Here is a 16,066-nt window from a genome sequence, read left to right on the forward strand (position 1 = left end):
GAAGACCCAATCCAAACGTATGCCCTAATGGCATGGCAACTTTGCATGCAATGCGCCACCAACGGGCTCTGAGGAATCAAGTGAATGTAGATCGCCGAACCCGCAACTAAAACGCCCATGATATATACATACATAAATGTATATGTATATGTGTGTGTGTGTGTGTGTGTGTGTGTGTGTATTGTCGATAATAAGATGCTCATCGTGCAATCGCACATATTTGTTCGATAGATGCATCTCTCCCCCTCGTCGAATGGCTCATGTGAACCACCACATACAGCCGCACTCGCTCAACTGACTGTAAACAGCATCGCCTTGATCATCGTCGTCATCATCGTCGTCGTCGTCGTTATCCTTCCGCACCAGCGGGTCATTGCCCGCCCACCGCCTCTTCTTATTGACTTCCTCAAAACGATAGGCAACGAGGCGCTGGTTTTCGAGGATAATGACCTCCACGGGTTCGCCACGGTCGTTCAGAACGGGCATCGCACTCCGACCACCGTCAAAGATCTCCACCTGGCGGCAGACGGCGGCCCGAGAATCGTCGTCCGAGATACGGCTCTCTTCGATCTTCATAACCTTGGGGTAAGGGGGTGCCGCCAGCCTCGAACTCCCGGTGGCCGTGGACTGGGCAGTCGACGTGGTGCGTGTGGACGATGGCACTCTTTCCTCTGCTTCTTCTTCCCCATCATCTTCTCCATCGTCTTGTCCTAACGACGTGGCCCTGATCCCCGGCAAAGTGATCGTCTCGGTGACAGTGTTGGTCCTCGATACGGAAGCCGAAGAATCTTCGCTGAAACTGTTGTTGTGCGAAGGGTAAATGAAGACCTCCAAGAGCGTGCCAGGCCATGTGCAGATCCAGGGACGGTCGCCGTCATCGGCCCCAATGACGCCTTTCATTCTGGATGTATGGATGGTGTCGAAACCCCAGGTGCCCCGCTTGCGTCGCGATGGAGATGAATCGACTTTGGGAAACCGGTCTTCGGCGATGACGACCGTCTTGTTGTACGCGACTTGTCCGAACCAGGCAGGCCCGCGATCGGGAACAGAGGTATCATTGACCAGCTGCAGATGGATGGGATCGATGATGGTCGGGGACTGTGCGCCCCAAGTGAACAGATCGGGCGTGGAAGAGCCGTTCATGACGAGGTGCAGGGCATGGTTCGAGACCGGTCTGGCACCGGTCAGTCGCGATACCGTCATGGAGTACATGCTGAACTGAATGTCGCATGTCCAGGCCTGGGCCTGCGCGACGTCGCTGAAGCACGTAGTCGGTGCCTGACTGGAAACCAGGGGGGGTAAGATGTAGGCTCCAACGTCAAGCGGAGGTAGATCAGCAGGCACTGTTTGGAGTGGTATGGTGTCTACCGTCGGGTCGGTAGTCATCGGAATAGCGTCTTCATCGGGCTTTTTGTTCTCACTTTTGTCGCCAGCGAACACCGTGCCAATGACCGCGCCTAGAACGATACCCCTGGGTTAATGTTAGCGTTGAGTGTGTCTCGATGAACGGGCTGCGAGGCACAAAAAAAAATAAAGAAAAAAAAAGCGAGGGGCCGGGAGACGAACATGACCACCATGGCCACAGCCAGGAGACACAGTGCCCAGTATGGCACAACACCACAGAAGCGCTTCCTCGCCCGTTTTTGCCATTTGCCCTGCTCCTGCTTTTCGTTGTAGGCTGCAGCAGCCGTGTTGATTTCGTGTTGGCTCGCATCCGATACGACGCTGCGAGTCGAGAGTCGAGATTGGGCCGCATCGAGGTCATCCCGTGACTCGAATTCGGGGTTCCGCGTGGCGAGGCCGATCCCACCTGCGCCCGGTATGGTTCCCTCGGGAGCCGCTGGCGGGGGGATCGTTGGCGGGGGGGGAACGTGGGCGGTATCTTCCCCTACCACGGCCTTCCTAGTATATGCCTCTTCCGGGTATCGGGTGTAAGGGGGTAGTTCCTCGGTGTGACCAAGGGGACCGATGAGGCCGGAGGCTTCTTCTCCGTCGGGACCGATGCGCCTCTGGTAGTTGTCGGGCGTACCGACGAAGCCCACGGGAATATCGTTGACCTGCGACGAATCCAACGGCACCATGGTTTGCGGGTAGAGCCCGTAAGGGTGCGTGGGTCTCTGTGGTCCGGCATAAGAGCGCTCTGACATGGGTGTACTGCTCGTGCTCAGGGTGCGCCGAGAGTACATTTGGTACGGGTGGGATGGGCCGGCGGAGCTTGGGAGGGGGCTTTCGGGGCGCGAGAAAGGAGGTTCGTGGGAGGCGCTGGGCGGTCGGGCGGAATGAGACGGGGCCAGGTGGGCGGTTGCGCCATCATAGCGAAGTGAGAGGGGATCGTGGGTTGGCGGCGGCTTCGCAATACTCGAGGGCCTGTCAGAATGCGACGTGGCTGGTGTCTCGTTTGATGCTGAACTTGATGGCTCGGAGGACGACACAGGGTCTGACGATACTGGGGAGCGAGATGGCACGCATGTGGGAGTATCAGACGCATCAGACGCCCAGGCTGGTCTGAACCCATCGGCAACCGTCATGGCACTCAGGTCGTAGCTGTCGTCATCGTCCCGGCTTGCCGTCGAATTCCGGGTCGAGTCCCTCGGTTCCGTGCCAGTATGTTCGACATTGGATGGAGCCATAATGAAGAGAACACGGCTTCAGATTGGGCACAAAGGGGCGGAAACGAGCGCAGCTACGAGGAGCGTGAGAGAGGAGGGTCGGGTCGCTTGAGCGGCGGAAGGACAAAGCCAGAGAGAGGGTTTATTCGAAACACCAGAGTTACGACAACATGGAGGCTTCTCGAGTTGGCCCCGTCCAGAGGCCGTGGGATGCCCTGCGGAAGCCCCCCGTTGTGCGAGTTTTCGTCTGTTATTGCTCCACCCAGATGCGAAGAAACACGACCGACAACCTCGTCAAGATTCGAGCGAAGGCAACGAGACAAGACGCGACTCGCTATAGAGAAAGATGTTTTTTCTTTTTCTTTTTTCGATTGGTGATTGATTGATAGATGGGTTGATAAATTGATATATGATCGTCGTTAGATGTGTCCCCCAGGTCGAACAAGAGGTTACGGAATTCGGTGGGTGTTGGGAGTGGGCTGTGTCTTTGGAGGGTAAGAAATGAGTGATGGTTGGGGTTGGACACAGAGAGAGAGGGAGAGAGAGGGCTGGCAACACCAAGGCCAAGCACACCAAGGGCTGGGCGAAATGACAAGAGACATGGAATAGGAACTGGGATTGACGGTCAGAGCGAGAACGACAGCTGGGACCTACCCATGGATCGGAGAAACGTCCTCAATGGCTGGCGGAAGAACGAAGGAAACTTGCTGCGGGAGTGGATGAATTATGGCCGGGACGCCGGCGCCCAGTCAGAGGCCAAGGACTAGGCAACTGGAACGAGGAACGAGGAGAGGGTCTGGCGGGTCAACGACCAGCAGCCAGCAGCCAGCAGCCAAAGACGAGCGGATCATGCGGGCAGCGTGGCGGCGAAAAGAAAAAAGGGGGCCAAGATCCCAGGCTCAAGTCGAAGCAGGAGTGGTCGGAATGAGGAGAGTGGGCCAAATTCTGCGCTGGTTTCAGAGTTGAGTGTAGCAATGGGATTGGAGGCCGCGGAACGCATGTACAACGTACATGTACAGGGTACGAGATCTCAAGTACCTAGACAGACCTAGACAGTACCCAGGCTCACAAAGCCAAGCCCCTGCCCGTGTGCCAAGGATGGATGTCTGTAGTGTAGAAGGAAAAAGGAAGAAGAAGAACTGTACGAATTGATTACTGACTACGGAGATGGTTATATAAGTGCCAGGTAATTATTATAGTAGTGGGCTTTTTCAAGAGAAATGCTCACTCGTAGCTTTATAAGATCCCTTCGTAAGAACAGTGTTGGACTTATGTACAAACTAGGTACTTAGACTGTACTGAGTACTTGTATGTTTCACGGGACCAGCTTCTTCCGAGATTGACAAAGTAAACACGGAAACAGAACCATATTTTGTACTCAAAGGACGTCATTAGTGGGGCAAGGGAGGGGACGCACAGTGTGAAATTTGACCATGATGGGTATTTTGCTCTGCTCTCAAGGCCGATCAGAATGGATTCCAACACTGGAAAAGCAAGAGGGACGACCTGCTTTTGATAGCGAAGGTAGAGAGGCAGGGTATCTATCCAAGCGCACAGCAACTATATTACGAAGTACCTACTCTGTACGCAGGTCGACTAATGATACAACGTACCTGTTCAAGGCGATTCACATTCCTGCCAATAGAACGTAGCAGAAAGTCTAGCTCGGTACCACCGTGTGTGGTTGTAATTCTTACGGAGAGGTTCCGTCCCATCCATTGAGTGGATTTTTCGGAAAGAAAAGCAAGTCCGACTTCGTACGTCCTCCACCGAGTTCACCATCACGACAGTTTATTTCTTTTTATTTCTTATATTCATCTTACGTTGTATTTATTTTGCCATTCACCCAACACGCCCGCAACTCTCAGACGTATAACTTGACTGGTTTATATTCTCCCGGAAAAGAACGGTCACTATCGTCCAACCAACCATGTAGCTATCCGACTCGTCTCTCCGTTCCGAGACCACCGCCCCCCAATGTCTGGGATACCTGTGTCACAGATACATCTCTCCTCCAAAGGTCCCATGTCATTAGGCCGTCTGCGGCTTAAGAGGAACGGCACACTGCAGGTCAAGACTTGTCAATCTTCCTCAATGGCTTGGCGGGAGACGCCGTAAGTGCATCCGTCACGATGACCAACGGCACTCATTCGCGAGCCATGAACCATCCGGGGTGACCGGTGAGAAGAACGCCTCTTTCTGTCCCTTATGTATTCTGGCTTCCCGGCTGCCTGCCTGCCCTATCTGCGGATCCCGTCAACTCAAAACTCTTAGCCACTCATCCCTCGAGCAGCCCCGTTTGTGTCAGACTGCCGCCTCGATCCCCGCACCCTTACGTTGTATGTATGTACGTTGTAACCACCTACTCCGATCTACCGGTATAATTCCGCGCAACAGCTGCCGGGCGAGACCGGCTGTCAAGCTCGGTGTCGGAGTTGGAGTTCGGGGTCAGGGCAGCTGGCTTATCGACTGCCTCACTGAAATCGCCAGCTTGATCTTGTTCCACATTCTCGGGTCTTTGCCTATTTCCCGTTGTACCTAGGCCAGCCTACGCCCCAAGCTCGTGGACGGAATGCGTACTAGTTACGCTGTGCTGGAAGGCTGCGCTGCGGGCTTGGTCGTGGAAGCCGGGCGAGATGGCCGTATTCTTCGCTGACCTGTGTAACGGCTCCAGCCTGTCCACCTCGACCGTGAACCCTTCTCACTGGTTCGATTTCGCATACCGCCTCTTTGCCCGGTTGCCCGTTCTCCTACCATCACCTTACCCAAGGCAGCCAGCCTAGTGGATGCGAGGAGACTGACGTAACCTCCAGCTTAACGTCTCTTTACTCGGATCCATAGGTTCATAGGTTCACGAGCACGCCCGCGTCTTTCCTGGGTCTGCTTGCCATATGCGAACCGAACACTGCTTCCCGTGGAAGGTCACCTAGTCGGGGATAGGATTACTATTTGAACAAACACCTTCCCCCTGCAAGTCTGGCCCGTGATCTCTCTCCATGTTGCCGTTCGATTCATCTCATCTCTAGTTTCGGGGATATATGAAAGTCAATTATCTAGTCCTGCCACACTTCCCCCCTTCTCTAGGACAGACCAAACCACCAAGTGACGTCTCGACGAGGCTCGTTGCACCGCCTATATATCCAAACACCGACGACACATCCCTAGAACGGCGCTGTCATGTCCCATCATGACTACGCTTCGACCACCTCACACGAATCGGGAGAAAGCTCGACACGGTCCCCTTCTCGGTCCTCGACCAGCTCCAAGACGTCAACATCATCGGTTGTCACGCATGCCAATATCAGTACCGACAATTGGGCCAGGAAGTTCATGAAGTACACCACCGGTGTGCCTCCCTCGAAACCCCTGACGCTGCGGAAGACGCAAGTCATCACCACCGAAGAGACCTATGACCACGATGAGGCCGCCATGGTCTACATGGACAGCTATTACTTCACCTATGCCTGGGTCACCCCGAGCTTTGATGACGGTGTTTCCACCGTCGATTCCAGGAGCAGCGGCAGGAACCGGAGGCGTAGACGAAAAGGTCGCCCGGAATCTAGAGGATTTGATCCAGCCTCACAACCTCCTCCCCCTCCGGGGGCCGGTTTTGTTCCATCTCCGCACCATGCTGGACCCTATATGACGCCAGGCGTGCTGGATGAAATGGACTATATGGCAATGGCCGACGGGATGTGTCCCGATTTTGGCTTCATGGGCCACCCCGATATCCCTCCACCACCACCTCCCGGGCCAGGGCGGCCGACGACAGCATTTGCCCACTCGCATAACTAGTCGCAGCCATCCCCCTCCTCTTCTTTCCCACCGCGAGAGGTAGCGGTTAAGATACCGGGGTTTATCGACCTTGGTGGCCAGGGCGGAGGGGGCGGGGTTCGAGGGCATGATGACTGAGAGTAGGGAAGGTCGGGTAAGCCGGCGAACATAATACGTTTTTTTGTTTTTCCTTTCGACATGACACGAGGAAACGGCACCAGCAGCAGTGTTGGGAACATGACAGCACTCGATAATCATGGAGGTAATGTTTGGTTTTGAGCGAGAGAAGTTGTCGAGTTTGAAGATTCATAATTCATCCTGGGTCGGAGTTTTCAGGCGTTTGGCGAAACTGCGACGACGTGGCGTGGAAGGGCAATACGGAACTCTCCAGTTGGGTTTGGGGTAAGGAAACTTGCTTGCTCCAACCAACGGCGTCTGCGTTTCTTATGTATCTGCATGGCCTTGTCCCATCCCCTTCCCCGGGGAATGAAGCTGAAGTGACTCACTGTGTTCCAGTGTTCCACACGTACCTTTTCGGTAGTGACTGTACCGACATACCAAACCCCCACAGGGCCATGATGATCGTCAGGTCGCTCGCGAAAAAGGGGCTCAGTCAGCACCTAGCTCTAGTTGGACGGGAATCAGACAAACAAGACGAAACGTGAGGTGGGTGCCTCCAGCCCAGATAGGCAAACAGAAGGCTGGTGTGTTTTCCTTCATGGCGGCGATGACGAAACAATGGCATGGTTTATATTCCATCCGCCGGCGGGTCACAGCTACGTGGGACAGTGTGTTCATGGAAGACTTCTGTGTGCACAGGTTTCCGTCTGGCCCAGGGGCTCGGTGAAGGTATTCAGCGACGTGCATGGCCCTAGGCCCTCGCTGGGTAACACTGAGCCTACAGCACATCAAGTCAAGATGCTTAGTACAAGGCGTCCGTGGGCTGCTAGTGTCCTGCAGGCCGGCACTTCAGTCTCAATACGGAGGGAAGTAAAATCGGCCGAAAGGCCTCGGGCTTTAAGTATTCTCCAATCCCTATTGAGGCCTTTTGTCGTATACTCTGTATTACTGAACACGCACGTTGGGTAGGATATGAGGCCTCATCAAGACTGGTTCAAGTCCTCGATTTCCGAGAGTATGGAGGCAGTGGAGCGGCCCCATGCATGCATCTTACAAAGGCGGCCACGCCACCGACCACTCAAGCTTCCCGGCAACGACTCATCTCTATCCCGACCCTAACCTGAAGTTTGCGCCCTTGGCTGTCAGTCAAGTTTGGCGCAATATTGTTTATTGCCCAGTATCACATGCGTCACTCGATTTCGCGCCCTGGGCCATTCCCCCCATCCCACATCCCGTATCACACGCGCATTGAATCTCACTATGTGCAGATGCGATGCGGTCTGACTGGACGAGAGAGGCCTCACCCGGCAAGGTAGGCTACATCACCTTGGTCGTGCCTAAATGCAGTGAGATCATCGGACAGACATGCGCAGCGGCGCACCGCCACATTTGAGTGAATCGAGCTGGGATTCGTAGAGCAGAGTCAGGTATCGCTGTATGAGTCCTGGGTGCCTAATGCGTCGCCGACAAACATGATTCTACTCGATCATAATCAACTTGACGTCAAAAGCGTTCAAATGCCAAAATGCATATATAGGTGCACCGTCTGTACGGTCTTTACTGCCTCGTCCATCCATGTCCTATCCATCACCCCTATAACGGCATTTCATTCTCCAGGTCATCACTGCGCCGAACTCTTGTCCTTGCTGCGATAATACAAGCATCGCATCGTTGGATGCCGCTCTGGACTGTCACCTTTTCAGTTCCTGTCGCCTCGTCGGATTGCAGCGACCATGGAGGCGACACAATGTCCACCCGGGGCGACGACTGAAGCGCCTTTCGCGACCCCGGCACCCCAACTTGCCATCGTCGACTTCTTCTTCCCTGGCTTTAGCATCGTATCCACCGCCTTTGTCCGATACCTCGGCATCGACCTCAATGTGTACCTTCCCGTTCTCATCATGTGCGGCGTCGCCACCTTCGCCTGGCAGTACTTCAGCGACTACCTCTGGGGCGTCATAGAGACTTACTTCATGTCCTCCGTCGAGATCCGTGTCGACGATGAGATTTATGTACGTTCCGAGCTGATCCATGAATCCCCACTTAAGCGCTCGCTGTTCAAGTCCCATGGCTAACTAATTGAATAGAACATCATCATGGCTTGGGTGGCCACGCAACGGTTTGCCAAGCAGTCCCGGCGCTTCGTGGCCAACACCAATCTGAATTCACGCGCCTGGGCTCTTTGGCGATGGCATTCCGACGACGACGACGACACGGAAAACGATGACGGAACCGACAACAGCGGCAATGAGAACGACGGTCACGACATCTCCGGCGTGTCGAAGAAGGCCCTCGCCTACACGCCCAGTTTCGGCAGCCACACTTTCTGGTACAAGGGCAGGCTTCTCCGGTTCAACAGAAGCCGGAACCATGGTCCGGGTTCAGGCTACACGGCCAGCGAAACCGAGGAAATCAGCCTCTCTTGCTTCGGACGCAGTCCCTTGATCCTGAAGCAGCTCCTCCTCGAAGCGCGCCGCGAGCACCTCAAGAAGGACGCCAAGCGCACCATGATTTACCGCGGCACCACCCGGTCAAACTGGAGTGAGCCGTCCTGGCAGCGTTGCATGGCACGTACATCGCGGCCCTTCTCCACCGTGATCCTCAACGAGAAGAAGAAGAAGGAGCTCATCGACGACGTGACGGATTACCTCTCGCCCGCCACGCGGAACTGGTATTCGAACCGCGGCATCCCCTGGCGGAGAGGCTACCTGTTGACGGGCCCTCCCGGCACCGGCAAGTCGTCACTGTCGCTGGCCTTGGCCGGATACTTCAAGATGCGGATCTATATTGTCAGCCTCAACTCCATATCTGCCAGCGAGGACAACCTTGCCACCCTCTTCGCCGAGCTCCCGCAACGGTGCATCGTCCTTCTCGAAGACATCGACTCGGCGGGGTTGACCCACACCAGAACGGAAGGTACTGGCACGACGACGACTACCGGCGGCGACGACAATAAGGACGACGCGGGGCCTGGACAGCCCAATAAGGGGAACAATTCGAACACGGACAATACGCGGCTCTCGCTTTCCGGACTGCTAAACATACTGGACGGCGTGGCCAGCCAGGAAGGTCGCGTCCTGATTATGACGACGAACCACGTCGAGAAGCTCGACAAGGCCTTGATCCGACCTGGCCGGGTAGACATGACCGTCAACTTTACCCTTGCCGACGAGGAGATCGCCGGCGCCATCTTCCGGGCCATCTACGCGCCCCTCGAGGGCGAGCAGGGGGGCTGCGGCGACCCGGCTTCGATGCACGACCTTCTATCCGCCGACGAAAAGGAGGCGGCGGCCGCGAGGGCGGCAGAGAAACGGGCCGACATGGTGGCGCACATAGAAGCCTTGTCCCGCGACTTTGCCGCCAAGATTCCAGAGCACGAGTTTAGCCCAGCGGAGATTCAAGGGTTCCTGATGCGGCACAAACGGGACCCGGCGGCGGCTATCGAGTTGACGGAAGAGTGGGTCACGGAAACCCGCAAGCAGAGGAAGGAGAAGGAGATTAAAGAAGCCGAGGAGAAGCGCGAGGCGGAGAAGAAGGCGGAGAAGAAGGAGGCGGAAAAGAAGGAGGCGGAAAAGAAGGAGGCGGAAAAGAAGGAGGCGGAAAAGAAGGAGGCGGAAAAGAAGGAGGCGGAGAAGAAGGAGGCGGAGAAGAAGGAGGCGGAAAAGAAGGAGGCGGAAAAGAAGGACGAGGAGAAGAAGAAGGAAGAGGAGGAGAAGAGAAAGGACGAAGAGGAAAAGAAGAAGGGCGAAGGGGAAAGGAAGAAGATGGACGAGGGAGAGAGGGAGAAGGGGGATGGTGAGAAGGAAACGTCCCAATCAACAGAGCCTATGACACCGCCGCGACTCTCCTCCGCCCGTGTGAAGGATGAGGGCAAGCCCCGAGAGGAAAACGGGTCGACTACTCAACCCGAGAGGCGGGGGACGGCTCACCCAGGAAAGGACGTTGTAGAAGACGACCAGAGCGATTCCGACTCGGGATATGGGACGCCTGTTAAGGCTGCTGGTGCTGGACCTTGAGACTTGTCCCGGTGTATTCTGTGGTAAACATGGCGCTTGGGCGTTTTCGGGGCATGGTCGATGGGGGTATATGTACAAGGTTACATCAGATACAGCTGTATCAAAATCCTTTAGCATGGAAACATTTTCGCAATAGAATGTCAAGAATTCCCTCGCATGAGGTTGCTGTGAAGTCGCCTGACAACGGACGACCGTGCCATTCAGAGGAAGTCGACGTTGAGAGTCTCGTTGAGAGTAGATCGGTACGTTGTACGAAGTACTAATACTAAGTACAGTACAGTACCCAAGTCCTGTCATAGGACAAATCAGCTAGCTGGTGTGGGCTTAGCGCCGATTAAGTGGTGTGATTGGTGCTGTCTATTTGCTTGGCACTCGGTTCCCTGTAAATGGTTCGTGCACCCTCAACGGTGATAAGCCCAGGGGAAAGACTAATTTAAACTTCCGGATTATCTAGGTAGAACGGACATCATTGATAGGTTGGAAATCTGAATTCCCCACTAAAAGATAGGAATGCCAAGCAGACGGGGATTGCAGAAAGACTAAGGTAAGGTAAGGTTATTCCTGCCCAAAAGAGTCTCCGCCTAATAATTGCGTATGTACGTTGTATTCAGTACGAATAAAACGTACGTTGTACACAACGTCTTCTACTTCGAGTTTCGACCGGTAATTATAACTCATAACTACGAGTTTAATATACATCAGATTCTATGGTCTTATATTGATAAAGCAATTGTTTCTCGAGCCTTGAATCCCTTTGACCTGGACTAATATTGGTGCTATTAAGTGGAGAACAATACTAAGAAGTGGTACTTTGTTTGATACCCCCTTTGATCTCGACACTGAACAGATGTACATGGACCTAGACTTGTAGAGATACTTGTAGTGAGTTATCAGAAAAAGGGGTCATATACTTCAGTCAAGAACGCTCTCTTTGAGTCTCCGAGCTCGCTCTTACTGTCAATGTCGAGTTTATGTTGACGAATCTCGCTAAATTTTCCCTTGGTCTTCCAGTGAAGTAAAGTATTAGTGATATTAATACCGGAACAACAGAACTTTGCGTTTCCCTCTTGTACACTACTCCGTAGGTGGTAATTATGCGGGTACCATGGTTCTTTCCTCAAATGGCCTACGAATCTCATTTGCTGGATTCAAGCCTAACAAATGCCTAGCAGCCCAGCACGCGCTAGCCACATGTATCTGTACCTGCCTATCCAATACCCCTCCCAGGCACCCCTCCATCAGCGCGTGTCTCTCGCGAACCAAACAGCGGTGAAATCTTCCGGGCCCCTTCACAAAAAACCTGTGTCTAATCATAATAATAAACCCTCTTGTTTATTCCCTCGACCTGACACCATCCCCAAGTCCTCACTCAGTAAACCAACCTCCTCTCCTTCTCGCCTTCACACTTCAATCCATACTCCTACGATGGCTGCCCGTCCCGAAAATATTGGCATCAAGGCCATCGAGATCTACTTCCCCAGCCAGGTTCGTGATCCCTATATTCTCCGGATCCCTGTTTCGTCCCCCCTATTCTGCCCCTCTCCTCCGACATCGCTCCGAGCCTCTCCTCAAGAATAGGGGGCATCACGGGGGCATCACGGAACCATGGCAAGAGCAGGATCAAAACGAATTTTACGTGATGGAGACGGCTGTCTAACTGTCGTTTGTCGTCGTCTCTTTAGTATGTCGAGCAATCCGAGCTAGAGAAGTTCGATGGCGTCAGCACCGGCAAGTACACCATTGGCCTCGGCCAGACAAAGATGTCCTTCTGCGACGACCGTGAGGGTGAGTGCTCAATGTCTACTCTTGTCTCCATGGTCATCAGATCCGTTTGACGTCCCTTCGCGTGCTGACACCCCCTCCCTGCCAGACATCTACTCGCTCGGCCTGACCGTGGTCTCGAAGCTTCTCAAAAACTACAACATCGACCCCAACTCGATTGGCCGCCTCGAGGTCGGCACCGAGACTCTTCTTGACAAGTCCAAGTCGGTCAAGACCGTCCTCATGCAGCTCTTTGGCGACAACACCAACATTGAAGGTGTTGATACTGTGAATGCTTGCTACGGTGGCACCAACGCTTTCATCAACGCCGTCCACTGGATTTCGTCGCCGTTCTGGGACGGCCGCGATGCCATTGTCGTCGCCGGTGACATTGCCCTCTATGCCAAGGGCAATGCCCGGCCCACCGGTGGCGCTGGTGCCGTCGCCATGCTTGTCGGCCCCAACGCCCCCATCGCCGTCGAGCCCGGCCTGCGGGGTACCTACATGCAGCACGCGTACGACTTTTACAAGCCCGACCTTACCAGCGAGTATCCCTACGTCGACGGCCACTTCTCCCTCACGTGCTACACCAGGGCCCTCGATGCTTCCTACCGCGATTACTGCCAGCGCGAGGCGAAGCTCACCAATGGCCACTCCGCTACCGACCCGTCCAAGACCCCGCTCGACCGCTTCGACTACCTGGCCTTCCACGCCCCGACCTGCAAGCTGGTGCAAAAGTCGTACGCCCGCCTCCTCTACCACGACTACCTCGCCAACCCCGACAGCCCCCTCTTTGCCGAGGTCCCCCCGGAGCTCCGTGACATGGATTACGAAAAGTCGCTCACCGACAAGGCCGTCGAGAAGACCTTTATGGCCCTCACCAAGAAGAAGTTTGCCGAGAGGGTCAACCCCAGCATCCAGGTCGCCACCATGTGCGGCAACACGTACTGCGCTAGTGTCTGGAGCGGCCTGGCTAGCTTGATCGCGCACGTCGACGATGCTGCCCTTACTGGCAAGCGCATCGGCCTGTTCAGCTACGGCTCGGGCCTGGCTGCCAGCTTCATGTCGTTCCGTGTCAATGGCAGCGTGGCCCCCATCGCCAAGGCCCTTGATATTCCGAACCGGTTGGCCGCCCGGAGGCAGGTTGCCCCCGAGACCTACGACGCGGTAAGTCGCTTCCTTTCTCACCCGCTTTGACCTTGTTTATGCCCGCAAAGTGAGCCTGGACTGACAAGGATTGTTCTACCAGATGTGCGAGCTTCGGAAGCAGGCCCACCTCCAGAAGAACTACACTCCCAAGGGTGACGCCAGCACCCTTGCGCCGGGCACCTACTACCTTGAGAAGGTGGACGACATGTTCCAGCGCGAATACTCGGTCAAGGCGTGAGAGTAGATGGCGAGTCGCATCTACCAAGGGCGCCATAGAGCGAGCGACAGCGGATCAAAAAGATGACTTCGCGGGTCGCGAGGTTTATAGATTCGGTGGTGCATAGAGCTTGCGCTCATGGCAAAAAGAAAGAGAGCAGCTAGCATCGGTTTTTCCATCGTACTTGGCATAGAGGCGCGCAAGAGGACCCGAGGGCAGAGTGGGCCATCACTTTTGAGGTCCGTTAGAACTTTACCAGGGAGGCGGCCCCATCTTAATGAATATAATGCAAACCCACGGGCATGATGACATGAACGAGGCGAAATTATACCTGGGTCTGCTAGTAGACAAGAGAATTGGTGAGGTACGTAATAGCTAGGAGCCGGGAAAAGAAGAAAAGAATACAAGAAGGATGGCAAATGGACGTCTAATCTAATGGATGCATCCAAGCTTCTATCTATGCTCCGTGTTACCTTAGGTGACGATGCCTTTATACATTACGGTATGTGTTATACTGGTTGAGGTGTGACGAAAAAAAAAAAGAGAAGAAGAAACAAAAAGGCCGCGGCGTATCTCAACGGAGAAAGAAACTCGACCTGGAGCACAGGTCTATTAGGTTTACTTTTCTTCCGGCAACAGCTCTTTGCCCTCCTTATACTTCCATTGGGCGTCCCGATGGAGGCGGTAGTCGCGGCTCCGGATGGCCTTCCAGATGCCCCAGAGGCCGCCGACGGGCCAGCGCGACTTGAAGGCCTGCCGCGCCTGCTTGAGCTCGTTTGTGCGGGCGTCGCCATCGATGTGCACCTTGTCGTAGACGGTGGGCAGGGACTCGGCGCCGTACTTGGCGCGCAGGGCGTCGTACCACGCCCTCCCGCCGTAGGCGCGCCAAAAGTCGTCCTCGGACTGGTACACGTGGGCATAGAGCCACTTCATGCCGCCCAGCTCGGTGAGTTTGGCCTCGACGGCGCGGTTGGTGGCCACGAAGACGTCCGGGTCTTTCGGGCCCCAGCCCCAGAGGCCGATGTTGAGCATTGGCTTGCCTCGCGGGCCGCGGGTGCTGCTGGCGGCGTTTTCGGGGTTCGGGTTGGCGCTGTCGCCCGTTCCGCTGCTGCCGGCGGCGGTTTCCTCTGCGGGTTCGCCCGTGTGGGGGTGGAAGGTGGGCGGCAGGGTCTGCTGCAGGGGGCAGAGCCAGAGGGGCCAGATGCCGGTCTTGTCAGCGGCGAAGTCGATGAACTTTTCGGCGTTGGCGTAGGGAAGGGCCAGGTCCTGGACGAAGAAATGGGCCGACTCGCCGCTCCCGTGGAGGGCACGGTAGAGCATGCGGGTGTGGAGGAGGTCGTCCAGGAGCCAGCGGAAGAAGCGGGTGAAGGGAACGAGGCGGAAGTAGTCGAACCCGGAGGCGGCGACCCAGAACCCGCCTCGGTCGTAACGGAAGAGGTATTCCGCCAGCGGGATGTAGTCGACTGGGGAGGGAGCGTCTGGGGAAGTAGAAGAAGAAGGGAGAGACTTGGTGCGGTCTCGGACGTGGAGGTAGTACCACGGATCCCAGGCGCCGCTGAACGTCTGCGGCTTGGCATTGTCGGGGGGCTTCTCGTCGGTCAAAGAACCGGTGATGATGACGCCGTGGTCCTTGGAGAAGAGGATTCCGTCCACGTAGTCGTTCTCCGGGCGCAGGGTCTCTGCGTGGACGCGGTCAATGGCCTCCTTGACCGAGTTGGTACGGTGGTAGGTGGTACGGACGAAGCGCTTGGCCTCGATGAGACGGATCTCAATGAGGGTGGTGATGCCCAAGGTGCCCACTGCGCCGGCGGCGGCGCGGAAGAGGTCGGCCCTCGGGCCCTCGGGGCGCGCAGTGACGACGTCGCCGTTGGCGAGGACCATCTCGACCTCGTTGATGGTGTCGTCGAAGAAGCCATGACGGAAGCTGGAGCTCTCTCCCGCGGTCCCGGCGTAGCCACCGCCGGTCGTGATGCCGGGGAACTCCATGACTATCGGGGGGATGAGCCCGTGGCGGAGAGTGGACTCGACCAGGCGGTCCATCGGGACATTGGGCTCGACGAGGGCAACGCGACGAGCCTTGTCCACCTCGATGACGTTGTTGAGGGCGCTGATGTCGACGTAGCGGTCCCGGCGGAAGGGCCGGGTGCTGTTTGTAGAGCCATGGAAGATGCGGTAGGGTTCTTTGCGGTCGAAGAAACCCTTGACGGCCGCCGAAATCTCGGAGACGGCTTGTTTGTGGCGCTCCATGATGAGGAGCTGTCAGACCGATGGTCTTGTGAGGTACAAAAAGGAGAAATATGACCGAGACGAGTGGACTAGGGTTGAATATCAAAGTCGTATAGGTAGGTATCTCAAAGAGACGAGGTCGCTGTCTCTAGAGTACGTAGTGACGTACCGTGGGTGGGTCAGCGGATTCATGG

At 55.6% G+C, this 16,066-nt stretch overlaps 5 protein-coding genes across 5 annotated transcripts; 3 read left to right on the plus strand and 2 right to left on the minus strand.

Annotated features, from left to right (window-relative positions):
• Window positions 1-258: 258 nt before the first annotated feature.
• Window positions 259-2,630, minus strand: ACRALDRAFT_2042136 (uncharacterized protein; the record flags this gene model as incomplete). The annotated part of the gene is made up of 2 exons (XM_071021217.1): window positions 259-1,471; window positions 1,567-2,630. The coding sequence occupies 2 exons, from the start codon at window positions 2,628-2,630 to the stop codon at window positions 259-261; spliced, it is 2,277 nt and encodes a 758-aa protein (XP_070874901.1).
• A 2,397-nt stretch (window positions 2,631-5,027) lies between these two features.
• On the plus strand, window positions 5,028-6,900 carry ACRALDRAFT_2034899 (uncharacterized protein). Its single transcript, XM_071020769.1, has one exon. It carries the CDS (start codon window positions 5,787-5,789, stop codon window positions 6,402-6,404), a length of 618 nt encoding a protein of 205 aa, XP_070874902.1. The 5' UTR covers window positions 5,028-5,786; the 3' UTR covers window positions 6,405-6,900.
• A 1,105-nt stretch (window positions 6,901-8,005) lies between these two features.
• ACRALDRAFT_1064106 (uncharacterized protein) lies at window positions 8,006-10,541 on the plus strand. The gene is made up of 3 exons (XM_071016910.1): window positions 8,006-8,515; window positions 8,591-10,111; window positions 10,202-10,541. The coding sequence occupies exons 1-3, from the start codon at window positions 8,237-8,239 to the stop codon at window positions 10,517-10,519; spliced, it is 2,118 nt and encodes a 705-aa protein (XP_070874903.1). The 5' UTR covers window positions 8,006-8,236; the 3' UTR covers window positions 10,520-10,541.
• Window positions 10,542-11,944: 1,403 nt separating this feature from the next.
• ACRALDRAFT_1057190 (uncharacterized protein) lies at window positions 11,945-13,667 on the plus strand (the record flags this gene model as incomplete). Its single annotated transcript, XM_071015905.1, has 4 exons — window positions 11,945-12,004; window positions 12,202-12,304; window positions 12,390-13,447; window positions 13,530-13,667. The coding sequence occupies 4 exons, from the start codon at window positions 11,945-11,947 to the stop codon at window positions 13,665-13,667; spliced, it is 1,359 nt and encodes a 452-aa protein (XP_070874904.1).
• Window positions 13,668-14,264: 597 nt separating this feature from the next.
• Window positions 14,265-15,893, minus strand: ACRALDRAFT_2027540 (uncharacterized protein; the record flags this gene model as incomplete). The annotated part of the gene is made up of 1 exon (XM_071020471.1): window positions 14,265-15,893. The coding sequence occupies one exon, from the start codon at window positions 15,891-15,893 to the stop codon at window positions 14,265-14,267; it is 1,629 nt and encodes a 542-aa protein (XP_070874905.1).
• Window positions 15,894-16,066: the final 173 nt, after the last annotated feature.

Source organism: Sodiomyces alcalophilus (assembly GCF_042370955.1).
Source record: "Sodiomyces alcalophilus JCM 7366 unplaced genomic scaffold ACRALscaffold_4, whole genome shotgun sequence".
Taxonomy (NCBI): domain Eukaryota; kingdom Fungi; phylum Ascomycota; class Sordariomycetes; order Glomerellales; family Plectosphaerellaceae; genus Sodiomyces; species Sodiomyces alcalophilus.

Excerpts from the sequence above, each read along its gene's own strand:
- ACRALDRAFT_2034899 (XM_071020769.1), top strand. The coding sequence starts at position 5,787 with ATGTCCCATCATGACTACGCTTCGACCACCTCACACGAATCGGGAGAA.
- ACRALDRAFT_1064106 (XM_071016910.1), top strand. The coding sequence starts at position 8,237 with ATGGAGGCGACACAATGTCCACCCGGGGCGACGACTGAAGCGCCTTTC. Across the intron at positions 8,516-8,590 it reads GTGTCGACGATGAGATTTAT|AACATCATCATGGCTTGGGT; the intron begins GTACGTTCCGAG and ends CTAATTGAATAG. Across the intron at positions 10,112-10,201 it reads AGAAGGAGGCGGAAAAGAAG|AAGGAAGAGGAGGAGAAGAG; the intron begins GAGGCGGAAAAG and ends GAGGAGAAGAAG.